Here is a 13,575-nt window from a genome sequence, read left to right on the forward strand (position 1 = left end):
GATACCAATTTTGAAAGCAGTTTCAGCAAATTGTTCTTTCTCATTTTTATCACCACTATTCTTATATTCTTTGGAATATTTCCCATGTCAGCTAACTCACTGACCCATTTAGTAGTTTCTAGCCACATGTAGCTATTGAGCACTTGAAATAACTCTGCTGGATGGGTGACACACACAAATATCAAAGAGTGGGCAAAAAAATCATGTTGAATGTTTTAAAATGATAATAGTTTTTATACATAAGGTCAAATAAAAATGTTACTCAAATAGATTTCACCTCTCCCTTTTGTAGAGGTTAGAAATTGATTTTGTGACTTGTATTATGTTTCTCTTGCACAGTGATTCTCTTATTTGCCTATGTTGGTAAATTACATTTCTTTGCTTGGGTTCTCCCCAGACTCGGTATAAGGCATTGATAAAAGCACTTGTCATGACAGTATGAGAAATTACATTTATATCACTTGATGGAGCATAGAAAATTGAGAGTAAGTAATTTTATTTTATTCATGTAAATATGGAAGATAAGAAAGAAAGTAGGTTCTCTAGTAAGGGGACTAATAGAAAAGGTAAGGTTTAGTTCATACATCAGTTTTACACAATTGATGGGTCCTGAAAGCCCATGTGAATTTCTATATCTTCCAGAAATTCATTGATCATTGTGACAGCAACTTGAATCAGGAAAAAAAAAAGTGAACATTCATTGGCCATGAGTGTGCTTAGCCAGATAAAAGGATAGAGTTTATTCAGTTTCCGTAAAAAACAAACAAACAAACAAACAAACAAACAAAAATCAAATGCTTATTCTTCAGAGTGTCAAAGAAATCCCAGAAATGATATTCTGCTGGGTGTACTTTTATTGAATAAGCAGTTGAACAGACAGTATTGCGATCAGGAGGCTTTCAGAGCATAGACTGACTTTAGATGTCTCTGTATCCTTATATCACAGAATTTAGGAGGAAGAGATGGAAAGGACTGAAAGTCAGCGAGTCTGTCCCCCAATAGCTCTGTAATTATTTTATATAGTAAATAAGATGAGCGTCCAAGCATTCTATGTTCAGATGGTGAGGGGCAGATGATTCATTATTAGGGGAACACATTTTTTCTCATGACTTTTTACCAATTTTCACATCATTTTTCCTGCAAGAGAAGATGAGTAGTTTAGATATTAGAAAAGCCAAAAACACCTGTATTATAGTAAAAAAAATATATATATATATATATATATATATTTAAACATTCTGAGTACTCACAACTTGAAATCACCTTTATCTTTTAGTCAATTGATGCAATTGAAATATGCTTTTACATATGTTTTTACACATCTTTTACATAGGTTCATTGACTCTCTTACTCATTCTAGCCATGTGTAGCTATTGAGCACTTGAAATGCATGTGGTATATGAGTAAAAAAATACCCATATCACTGAATTGGCTAAAATCTCTAAATCCTGTTTATTGAGATAATATAAAAATGAAGTTTGATCATTTGAGTTACATGTCACCCTCCTGGTAATAAAAAAAAACAGAAGTGTCATCAATATTTCACAAAGAAGGAAAGCAAGTTACAGAAATGTTTAGTAACTAGCAAAGTCTCAGTTTCACTTAGGATTTAAAGCTGGTTTCACTAACATAAATTCTACACTATTACACTTTTCGACCATGATTGCAGTTTTAGACTATGTCTTCCTTGCTTTAGTCATCTGTGCATTAGTTTACTATTGAAATAAACATTCAAAACAGTAAATCAATGTGTCACAAAAAAATTGTAAAGGGGTAAAATCCTCAGAAAGTTTTCTTCTACAAAACTAGTCAACTCATACCCCCTCTACAAGAGTAGCTCTTCTGAGTTCCAAATTCAGTCTTTCACATTAGTTCTCACACATGGTTAGAAAGTCTCAAGCAATGATTTTCTCTTGAATGGTTGAAAATCTTTATCATGTCATTGAGAACAGATACTGCTTGTATTCCTCTCACTACATCTATTTAATTGCTATAGTGCATATCTATAGCCTCAGAATTTCAGAATCCCCAGACAATTGTGGAAGAGCATAAAAAGTAAAACCAGACTATGTACTTAATAATAACAACTGATAATTGACAGGTTTGTGTGTGTGTGTGTGTGTGTGTGTGTGTGTGTGTGTGTGTGTGTGTGTGAAGCTGATTTTCTGTGTGCTGGTAACATAATGATCACTGCTCTTAGTCGGGGCATTGTGTGGATGCCAAAGAAAAAGCATGTCAGCTCTAAAACGTTCCACACATAGTAGTAGTTGCTATTGTAGAAATATCTAAAAATGAAACAAAATTAAGTATGGACATTTATTTTAAAGAAGTTTTTTCTTACAGGAAGATAACTTTGTATATGTCCTAGAGAAATATAATAGTGTTCCCTGTATCCTTTTCAAGTAAAAAGGACACATCGTTCCACTACTGACATTTGAAAAGTTACATAATAAGCACTTCTTTGAGCGCAAGTGAAAGAGTGATTCAAGAATTCTTAACCTATTATTTTTTCCCATTTAATTTAAATGATTTGGTGAGTTCTTTGGTTCAGTTTAATGGCTGACAAAAGTTTCCTACATGAACAATAACCAATGCCAGACTTTGAATCATTATTTGTCTGTTAACAAAAAGTGCTTTGCTCATTAAAAAATTCCTAGGTTTTCTTTCAAGTTATATGTCATCTTGCTTGAAGAAGAAAATATCACATATGATCAGTAGGAAGAATGTCAAACTCAATAGTGCATGTCTAAACTTCCTGGTAAGGAATTAAGTGAAAAGGTCAACTTTCCATGTTGGGAGACAGTTTTGAGCAAAGGTAAAGTGCAAGGGTGCAAAGGTTATTCAGAATTTATTTAAATCTACTTTTGAGAATTAGTTCACACAACTGAGTTTACCAATGTGACAAGTGGAAGGTAGAAGGGATAAGAACTTGGGACCTTGGTAGAGAGAAGCTGCCACACTGGTGGAGGGTGTGGTTGTAAAATATTACACGCATGGAGCTATCATTAGCTGTATTATTGTTGGATAACATTGGGTTGTCCTTGACCTCCAGAAGGGAGTTTGAGGTTTATTGAGCCACTCCCACAACAGTGCAACTGAGGCACATCCAGTTCCATCAAGCACTAATAATCCTATATTGCCTTTCTCTTTCCTTTATGTCATTTGCATGGCTTATTCAGCAATATCCTTTTTGTATAGACACAGGAAGACAGTTCATACTATGCTTTGTAACATGGGAGTTAATTGATTCCAAAATAATATTCACTCCTGGACATCCATATTTACTTGACTTAAGCTTCAGTTGCCCTTAGTTCCTAGCACTCTAAGAGCAGGGTCCTGATGAGGGACTGCATGGACCCAGGGCAAGTTGTGAGCTACCCTGGCATCAAAATGGGCCAGGCCAAGTGCCATAATACTTAAGTATAAGTTAAGAGCATGGTAATGGACAAACTCTGTCATGACCTGTCACTGTCACTGTCACTGTCCTCCCGTTGTTCATTGATTTGCTCAAGTGGGCCCAGTAACACTGTGTTTGGCATATCAAATATACCACAGGGAGCTTGCCAGGCTTTGCCGTGTGGGGGAGATACTCTTGGTAGCTTGCCAGGCTCTCTGAGAGGGGCAGAGGAATTGAACACAGGAACTCGGGTCGTCTGGGTCAGCCGTATGCAAGGCAACCTCCCTACCTGCTGTGCTATTGCTCCAGCCATGACCTAAAAATAAGTAACAGAATAAGAACCCTGATGGAGTTAGGAAAGACTAACCTGGCCTGAGGACTGTGGTCTAGCCATATGAACCCAGGAAGAGCCAACCTTTAAGCTTAATATATATTTCTTATTATGTTCATATTGGGCTAGAGCGATAGCACAGCAGGTAGGGCATTTGCCTTGCGCGCGGCCAACATGGCCGACCGAAGTTCGATTCCTCCGCCCCTCTTGGAGAGCCCGGCAAGCTACCGAGAGTATCTTGCCCGTACGGCAGAGCCTGGCAAGCTAGCCGTATTCGATATGCCAAATACAGTAACAACAAAGTCTCCAATGGAGACATTACTGGGCTCGCTCGAGCAAATCAATGAACAACGGGAGGACAGTGACAGTGACAGTGATGTTCATACAAGGGCTGGAGCAATAGCACAGCAGGTAGGGCGTTTGCTTTGAATGTGGCCAACATGGCTGACCTGAGTTCAATTCCTCCGTCGACATGGCCGACCCAAGTTCAGAGCCTGACAAGCTACCAAGAGTATCTTGCCTGCAGAGCAAAACTTGGCAAGCTACCTATGACGTATTCGATGTGCCAAACACAGTAACAAGTCTCACAATGTTACTGGGCCTACTCAAGCAAATCGATGAACAATGGGAGGATAGTGACAATGACAATGATGTTCATACAAAATGACTAGAAATATTATAAGAAGTCAATTTACTATGATTGTTTAAATGGATTACTAGCTGAGGAAACGAGAAAGCAATATATCCTGAATGGAATCCCATCCTTGAGCAGATCTCCTAAAATTTGGAGTGCTGAACCCCAAAGAGGTTTTGTCCTTGAGTTAATCTCCTGAAGGAGTGGTTTTACATCTGTTTGTTGTTATGATAATGTTCAACCCCACCTTTGTGTATCTGCACCTTTCATGATTTCTATATAACTATGCTGTAAGGCGTAAGAGGGGACTAGAAAATCCGGACTAGACATTGAAGACTAGAGGAGGAGAACAGGAACTTTGTGACTTTGAAGATATTGAGGACTAGAGGGTCTGTGAGAACTAGAAAATTGATGACTAGAAGGAGGATGAGAACTGAGACTTTGGGACTTTGAAGATTTTGGGAGTGTGAAGACAAGAAGGAGGACTGGATGACCACAATGACTGAATGCAAAAGACTATGAGACTATGACTAGATGAGGAAGAGGTTTTTGAGTTTTATGAGGAGACTAGGATGATGGAACTATGATGACTGGAACTACAACAAAACTTATGTCTATGATCATGTCATAAGGGGAGAGATCAGACTATGTCATGGAAAAGAGAGACATAAACTGACTACCCTCACTACTGATCAGTCTCAGGTCCAGTTTCTCCATTCCCCCCTCGTTCGTCTGTCTGTCACCATGGACCGGCCTGGGGAAGCAGACCTCTGCCACCATACGCTTGCATCCCATATGCCCCACTGCACCTTTTCTCTGGAAACTCACATATTATAAATCACAGTGTCTCCATAAACACAGTAGTATAAAATTGAATGAGTAAACAAATCTCAATCTGTCACCCGGGTCTCTCTGTCTTACTTTTTAAATTACACATAAAAGAAAGTAAAACTCATGCTGAAAAATGCTAGATCAGGAGATATTGTTTTTTATGGACCCCTGTGTGGGTCAAGCATTAAAAGTATTACCATTGTCTAACTTTTAGATAGCACAGCGGGTAGGGCATTTGCCTGGCATGAGGCAGACCCGGTTCGATTCCTCCATCCCTCTCAGAGAGCCTGGCAAGCTACCAAGAGTATCCCGACTGCATGGCAGAGCCTGTCAAGTTCCCTGTGGTGTATTCAATATGCCCAAAACAGTAACAACAAGTCTCACTTGGTGTTCCTGGAGTGAGCAGATGCCACTGAGCTACACTAGCACATGACAGGGATGAATGGAGAAATTACTGGTGCCCGGTCGAGCAAATCAATGAACAATGAGACAGCAGTGCTACAGTGCTAACACTCTAATACTCCTCTGTATTGCTGTAAGCAATACATCTTCACAATTACTATGTGATGAAATATGGGGTCACTTGCCTTGGCATCACTTTTCTGGCCAGAGACAGTCTTCCACCCTCTACAAGAAAACAAAAGCAGAAGCTATGGCTTCTAAGATTTTAACTGAAGGTCAGGGTACTTACTGATGCTGATCTGCTGAGTGGTGTCATTCCTGGGATTCTGGTGTCCTTGCATGGCCCTTCACTGAGTATATGTGTATTTGTTTGGCGTATCCTAAAACAGAACAGGGAAGTTTCAAAGATGGGAAAATTTACAGGTATGATAAAAAATAGTGTATAAGCTAAAACAGTATCAATCTGGAGAGATAGTACAATGGGTAGGGTATGACCAACCAGAATTTGATCTCTCAGCACCCTTCATGGACTCCTGAGTCGTGAGCCAGAGCCAGATGTAAGCCCTGAGCACTGCTAGAGTGTGGCCTAAACCAAAAAGAAAGAAAATGCCAGGATAATGTGGGGGTACATTTTGGCATCAAATTGGAACTGAAATTAGGGGTAGGACTTGGGACTCACTTTCTGCTCCTTTCCACTAGGCATTACCCATGTTCAGGTCTCTGATCTAGTTCCAGGCTTGCTTCCCAACTCTGGATTTAGTCTGTCACATTTCATGCACCTATACACTTCATAAAATTGTTTAATGTTAATTGGAAACCCAAGTGATCAATGGCAGGTGATAGATAAAGAAAATGTGCTATATATTTAACATACATTTATATAATTATTGCGTATGTACTGGAATACTAGTCAGCTATAAGAAAAGTAAAATCTTGCCTTTTGTGACAACAGAGGTTGAGTTAGAGGGGGTTCATACTAAATGAAATAAATCATAAGGCAGAAGGCTGCACATTAGAAATAAATTGGGAAAACATTTAATTAAAAGTCACTATTTTGTAGATGGGAAAATTAAGATGTAGAAATTTGATATGATTAAGTAATAATGTTACTTGGGGTTACAAAATATAAAATATAGATATGTATAGAAATGTATTATATTTATAGAAAATTTATCTATATTTTACTTTGGGAGGCATCATACACAGCTCAGTTCAGAAATAACTCCTGGCCCTGTATTCTGTTACTCTATGGACTACATGTGGTTCCGGGATTCACACCAAACTCATCTGTGTGCAACACAAATGTCTTAACCCTCTACTATATCTCTGGACCATTTTCTGTATATATTAGAATAAATATCTAAACAAATCTATAGTACATATATAAATTTACATAAGTAACTTTTATATAAGACAAAGACTTACAGTCTGAATTTTATAGAAAGATTCCAAAAATAATCTTTAGCAATGTTAATTTTAATGTTTCTCTATTAATAAATATTTCACATAAAATGTCGGGCGGGAGACATAGCACAGTGGGGAGGGCATTTGACTTGCATGCAGCTGAACAGGGTTCAATCCCTGGCATCCCACAGTGTCCCCTGAGCAATGCCTGGAGTAATTCTTGAGTGCAGAGCCAGGAGTCATCCCTGAGCATCACCGAGTGTGACCCAAAGAGAAAAAAACAAAAAACAAAGGTTCAAATATTTAAGGTGGCTGGAGTGATAGCACAGTGGGTAGGGCGGTTGCCTTGTATGTGGCCAATCCTGGTTCGGTTCCCAGCATCCCATATGGTCCCCTGAAAACTGCCAAGAGTAATTCCTGAGTACAGAGCCAGGAGTAAGCCCTGAGCATCTTCAGGTGTGACCCAAAAGAAAAAAAAAGTCTATTATTTGTAGCTGCTACTGGAAAGTGTACTATTAAAGCAATTAATTATTTTCTTAACGTTTCTCAAGTTGAAACTCTTTTCCTATTGCTTCCTCTAAGAACACAGAAACTAATATTGCTCCTTCTTGTCCAGGATAACCTGAATCTTTCCTTTGTAATATTGATTTCCAGTTTCTCTAGCTTGAACAATTCATCTGAATAATGTTGTATTAATATTTTAATAATCTGAATTTCTGCCTGAAAAGGTTTCATTGAATAGAGGATCATTTGTTATAGGGTTATAGAGTTAATGGAAAGCTTGAAGGACATATGGCAAATAATTTCAATTTTCCACTTACAGTAAAGAGGAATTGAGAGACTTCTGGGATCAATAATAATTTACATATATTAGTAAATCAATGAATGATTGCACTCATATTTTAAAAGGGAATGTCTTAACTCAAGGATATGTAAAAACCATGGATAAGATACCAAGAGTTTTATATGTCCCTAAATATTATGCAGATGAATTTTTAATGCCCCAATATTTTATTTCCTTTTATGGGTATAGATTTATTTCTCTGTATACTGAAATAAATCTTTTTGTTTGTTTTTTGGGAGGCCATGCCCAGTGGTATTTTGGGCTTACTCCTGGCTGTGCACTCAAGGATCATTCCTGATAGCGCTGAGGAGATCATATAAGTACAAAGGATTGAACCCAGGTCAGCCATGTTCAAAGTAAGCACCCTTTTATCCATGCTAGCTCACCAGACTCTGAAAGAAACCTTTGATTCCCCACAGTGTAAGGGAGTACTGCATTGGATTGAATAATAAAGTGTCATGGTGAGAAAAGAAAAAAACAAGGTTTGGGAACTAAATCATAAGTTTAAATCGTGTTGACCTTCTTAATTTTCTGACTTTAAATATTTTCCCCAGACTTTCTGAATCTCAGATTGACCTTGTGTGTAGTGTTGATAATACTATTACATATGAAGGCTGGAGCAATAGCACAATGGGTAAGGCATTTGCCTTGCACACGGCTGACCCGGGTTCAATTCCTCCATCCCTCTCGGAGAGCCCAGCAAGCTACTGAGAGTATCTCACCTGCACGGCAAAGCCTGGCAAGCTCCCCGTGATGTATTCGATATGCCAAAAACATAACAACAAGTCTCACAATTTGTTGTGAGATGTTACTGGTGCCTGCTCGAGCAAATTGATGAACAAGAGGAGGACAGTGACAGTGACAGTGACGAAGTATTATAGATTTAGTGAGAGATTCGGAAAGTGACTTACAAAACAAAACACTCAGGTTTGAATTAGTTTTATTCTACACTTATAAAATGTGGAGGGATTTTTCTTTTGCAGATACTTGATTAAAAATAAAACAAACATAAATTTAATATTTTTTCTAGTACCTAAGAGCAGGATATAAGACACACGGTCATATTCTGGACTGTGAAGAGTGTTTTCCAAGAATTGTAGATTATTTGGTAACTGCAGTGTAAGTTATGGAAAGACTAGGGTTGTCATCATATTGTCATTGAATTCAGGACAAACAGTAGGAAGAGAGGTGAAGGGTATATATAGAATGACAGGACAGAATTAGAGCAGAAAAACAATAAAGATATAACCAATTAGCAAAAGTATTAAATAAAAGTCCCACATATGGGGCTGGAGTGATGGTATAGCCGGCAAGATATTTGCTAGCACAAAGCCAACCTGGGTTCTATTCTCAGAATTCCATGTGGTCCCCCGAGTACCACCGGGTGTTACCCCCCAAAAAAAGTCCCACATATTTTTAAAAATAAAAATGTTACTCTCAATAACCCTGTGAAGTCTGTTGCAAGAAAACTGACTCCACTTCTCCAATGAATACTTAAGTCTCAAGATGACAATATGCCTGTGATTATACAGACAGTCATGATCTTAGCAAAGATGACAGATATGCCACTTTTCCTGTGTATATTCTTAGCATGCCACTATTTTTAGCTCCAAGAAGACAGGTTAAAGAAAATGGGAAATTCGTGACTACCAGGTAGGGATAAGGTCCATTAGAGATCATAGGAGAGCTGACTCTGAATGGAAAGATTCTCATTCTTGATAAAGGATGAATGGCGTTTATTCATATTATGTAAGTACATCTGGGCTTGTAGAGATTTTCTCTAATTACTGCAGCCCCACACATTTTCCTTTTTCTGCAAATAAGTAAAGTGTATACCCAAATTTATCAACATAAGTAACTTAAATCTGCTCTATTTTACATGTACTCAAGATAATTCACAAAATTTGGATTTTTATTTGCAATGATTAGTAAATCAGTTGCAACATTCCTCAGACTTACATAAGCACATTACTGTGTACTGACACTGTAGCAAAATCTACTCTGAGAGATACAACAGCTTGACTTATATACTTACAGGTTTTCATGACAGAGCATGCAGGGATTGTTGTATGTCTGACCATCATCACCACAGACAGGTTGCAAATTCTTTGGGCAAAGGTAACCCATCCTAGGCACTACTCGGTACTGTTTGCACATCTCAGAATCCTGAATAAGTATATAATAAAAATTAAATATTCTTAATGGCAGTCAAAAGAAATGGATTTGGGAAAACCTTTGGATTTCCTCATTTGTATTTCAGTGAATGAATAATAAAGAAATGTAACATTGGTGAAACTCGCTTACATTTACAAATGTAACATTGGTCAAACTCACAGAGTCTCCTGCCCCCCGCACCTGGCTGTCCTCGCCAGGGCCCCTTGCAGGGGAGTGGGTTGAGTTTCCCTCCCCACCCCGACCAGGGCTCCGGCAGCCAAAGACCTCCAGAACCAGCCACCACCATGCTGAGACCACTCTCCACACGCACGAAGGTACCGGCAGAGGAACAAAGGCATGCGGGTCTTGGGGCTGAGATCTCCAAGCCTGCTTGGATCGGGGCTGAGCATCCTCCACCCAGATCCTCCATATTCCAGTAGGCAGGGGTCACACCCACCAACGGGCCCCCTGGCACCGTGTAATCTCATCAATGGCCAAGACCCAGAGACTATAAAACTCGGTTCCTGGAAGCATTTGCGGCCGCACAACATCTTATTATCTCATTCTTACTTTGGACAAACTGGCAAGCTACTGAATGTAACCTGCCCACACGGCAGAGTCTGGCAAACTCCCCGTGGTGTACCCAATATGCCAAATACCAGTAACAATGATGGGTCTCATTCTCCTAACCCTGAAAGAGTCTTTAATGTGGCACCTTTTAAAAAGTCTCAGGGCTAGGACGAAGGAGACGTTACTGGGACCTGCTCAAGGCAATCGATGAACAACACATATTTTATTTCACATTTTTATTAGAGATACTTATCCTCCTGGATTTGACTTTTTGGTTTTTATTTTATTCTATTATTTTGGTTAGGAAAGATAAGTAAACCAAGAAACAAGTAAGAACAAAGTAATAAGGAAACAGAAAATAATATCACTGTTTTACTGTCATCCGTTGTTCATCGATTTACTCAAGCAAGTGCCAGTAATGTCTCTATTTGTCCCAGGCCTGAGATTTTAGCAGCCTCTCCTTACTCGTCATTCCCAACTATTGGAGACTCTTTCAGGGTTAGGGAAATGAGGCCTGTTATAGTTATTGATTTTGGCATATTGAATACGCCACAGGGAGCTTGCCAGGCTGTGCCCATGTGGGCGAGAAGCCCTCAGTAGCTTACCGGGCTCTCCGAGAGGTGTGTATATATATATATATATATATATATATATATATATATATATATATATCACAGCGGTAGGGCTTTTGCCTTGCACGCAGCCAACATGGCTGACCCGAGTTCGATTCCTCTGCCCCTCTCAGAGAGCCCGGCAAGCTACCGAGAGTATCTCGCCCGCACGGCAGAGCCTGGCAAGCTACCCGTGATGTATTCGATATGCCAAACACAGTAACAACAAAGTCTCCAATGGAGATGTTACTGGGCCCGCTTGAGCAAATCGATGAACAACAGGAGGACAGTGACAGTGACCGTGACATACATATATTTCTCTATGATTTGTTGCCTACTGTCTGAACTCCATCAAACATGGTGTGGTAATTATGGAAAATGAATAGGAAGTGTCTTATGATGTGTCCAGAAAGCGGCCTGGAGCATGGTGGCAGTTGGGTAGTGGAGGTTGGCTGCCAGGGTTGGGTCCCTTGGGGCGGGGAGGGCTCTCACCCGTCCCCGTCTAGGGCACCCTGAGTGAAAACAGCCTGGCGCAGAGTCCAATATATGCTGTGGAATTCAGAAAAAATAAGCCATGCCCCATAAGAAGAATACTAGTATGATGATTACACAAGAAATCATATTTCCCCATCCCCCGTTTTTTAAAATGATTACATCCATTATATACACTCAGAGATTGGGTAGTCCAGATGATTCTCAGCCATCATTGGCAAGTGGCTCTATGCAAGGGCAGGGTATATGATGTTACTTAGGCCCTTCAGTACCCAGATACTCATGTTAACCCTGGCAGTACTGGTGTCCTCTGTGGCTGTACCTGGAAATGCTTGGAGGACCATGTGGTGGCAGGAATCTAACTGAGTCTTAGCCATTGTACTTTGGCCTGTAAGTAAAATGATATTATAAAGATATTTTCTTAGGAAAAAGAGAAAAAACACCTAATTGTCCACCAATGAATGAATGAATGGAGAAAGGAGGCCCTCCCGTTGATCGTCGATTTGCTCGAGCGGGCCCAGTAACGTCTCCATTGGAGACTTTGTTGTTACTGTGTCTGGCATATCGAATACTCTCGGTAGCTTGCCGGGCTCTCCGAGGGAGAAAAGAGATGTGATATATATTCACTGAATAGATTTATGAATATTATATTAATAAATACAATATTTCATAATAGATATTCAGTGGATTATTATTCATCTACAAAAAATGAAGAAAGCATTATTTGTACTATATAAAATTTGAGAGTAGTAAGCTAAGTGAAATAAGTTAGACAAGAAAAAATGTGCTTTGTGATATATATGCCATTTAAAAGTCAAACTCATAGAAATAGAAAACAGAATGGTGTTTACTCTTTTCTGGGACTGGGGTAAATGAGGTGACAGTGGCCAAAGGATACAATCTCTGCTTACAAGTTAAATAAAGGGACCTAATGTACAGCAAAGTGATGTAACTAACAATACTCTATTATACTTGAAAGTAGGTCTTTTATAATTACAAGTTAAGACTTATTTTATTTGATAAGTAGCTCTTAAATGTTCATACTACAAAAAATTGTAATTATGTGAAGTGAGAGAGGTGTTAGCTAACTTTGCAGTATAGAAGTATATCAAATAAATACACTGCACACCTTACACATATACTATACTATTTGTCAATTATAATTTGTCAATTATGCTGTGAAAGGGGTAGAAAATAACTTCATATGAGCTCATCTGCATGTTCAGAGATTCCTAGTTTAGTGCCTAATTTACTACAGATATGTAATTATTATATATTTCATTAGAGCAACTCATCTGTTATCCACATGAATTGGAAAAATAATTAAATAAAATTCATGTTTGATACCTTTATTTCTTTTTTCTGATTAGGAGCTAGTTCTTCTTTTAGTTTCTCTTGGACAAAGTCCAAAAGTCTACTTTGAACATATTTCATGCTCTCGGTATCTCTTTCTTCTTTTTTACTCTTGATCTTCTCAAGATTTTAAAAGGGCCATCTGACTAGGCTGTTACTATAAAACAAAAATCTCTGCTGATTATGAACTATATTGTATTTATGTAAATTGTTCTGTAGACCACCTCTGGCAGTGCTCTGGGATCACTCCTAACAGTGATGATGGACCCATACTCAGTACAAGGATCAAACCAGAGCCAGCTGCATGCAAGTCAAGTGCCTTAATATTTGTATTTTCTCTGATTCTCCAGCCTAATTTTTCAATAAAAAGTTTTAGGGGCCAGAGCAACAGTACAGCAGGTAAGGTTCTTTTCTTGCATACAACCAAGTTGAGTTGAATTCCTGGAACCACATGTAGTCCCATGAGCAGTGCCAGGAGTGATACCTGAGCATAGAGCCTGGAGTAAATCCTGAGCACAACTGGGTCTGGCTTTAAAACAAAATAAAACAAAA

General features: G+C 38.9%; 1 protein-coding gene and 1 non-coding gene across 2 annotated transcripts in view; one reads left to right on the top strand and one right to left on the bottom strand.

Annotated features, from left to right (window-relative positions):
* Nucleotides 1–591: 591 nt before the first annotated feature.
* Nucleotides 592–13,575, bottom strand: part of SPINK5 (serine peptidase inhibitor Kazal type 5) — an 86,859-nt gene continuing 73,875 nt past the window's right edge. The window contains exons 29-31 of the mRNA XM_056124737.1: nucleotides 9,879–10,009; nucleotides 1,118–1,137; nucleotides 592–668 (exon numbers count right to left, since the gene is read on the bottom strand). Coding sequence (XP_055980712.1) covers nucleotides 592–668; nucleotides 1,118–1,137; nucleotides 9,879–10,009 — 228 coding nt within the window. The remainder of the gene's footprint in view (nucleotides 669–1,117; nucleotides 1,138–9,878; nucleotides 10,010–13,575) is intronic.
* Nucleotides 2,310–2,436, top strand: LOC130033208 (small Cajal body-specific RNA 24). Its single transcript, XR_008793926.1, has one exon. It is a non-coding gene; the product is annotated as a small Cajal body-specific RNA 24 (non-coding RNA).

The sequence above is a fragment of the Sorex fumeus genome, unplaced genomic scaffold (genome assembly GCF_029834395.1).
Source record: "Sorex fumeus unplaced genomic scaffold, SorFum_2.1 ptg000051l, whole genome shotgun sequence".
In the NCBI taxonomy this organism is placed as follows: domain Eukaryota; kingdom Metazoa; phylum Chordata; class Mammalia; order Eulipotyphla; family Soricidae; genus Sorex; species Sorex fumeus.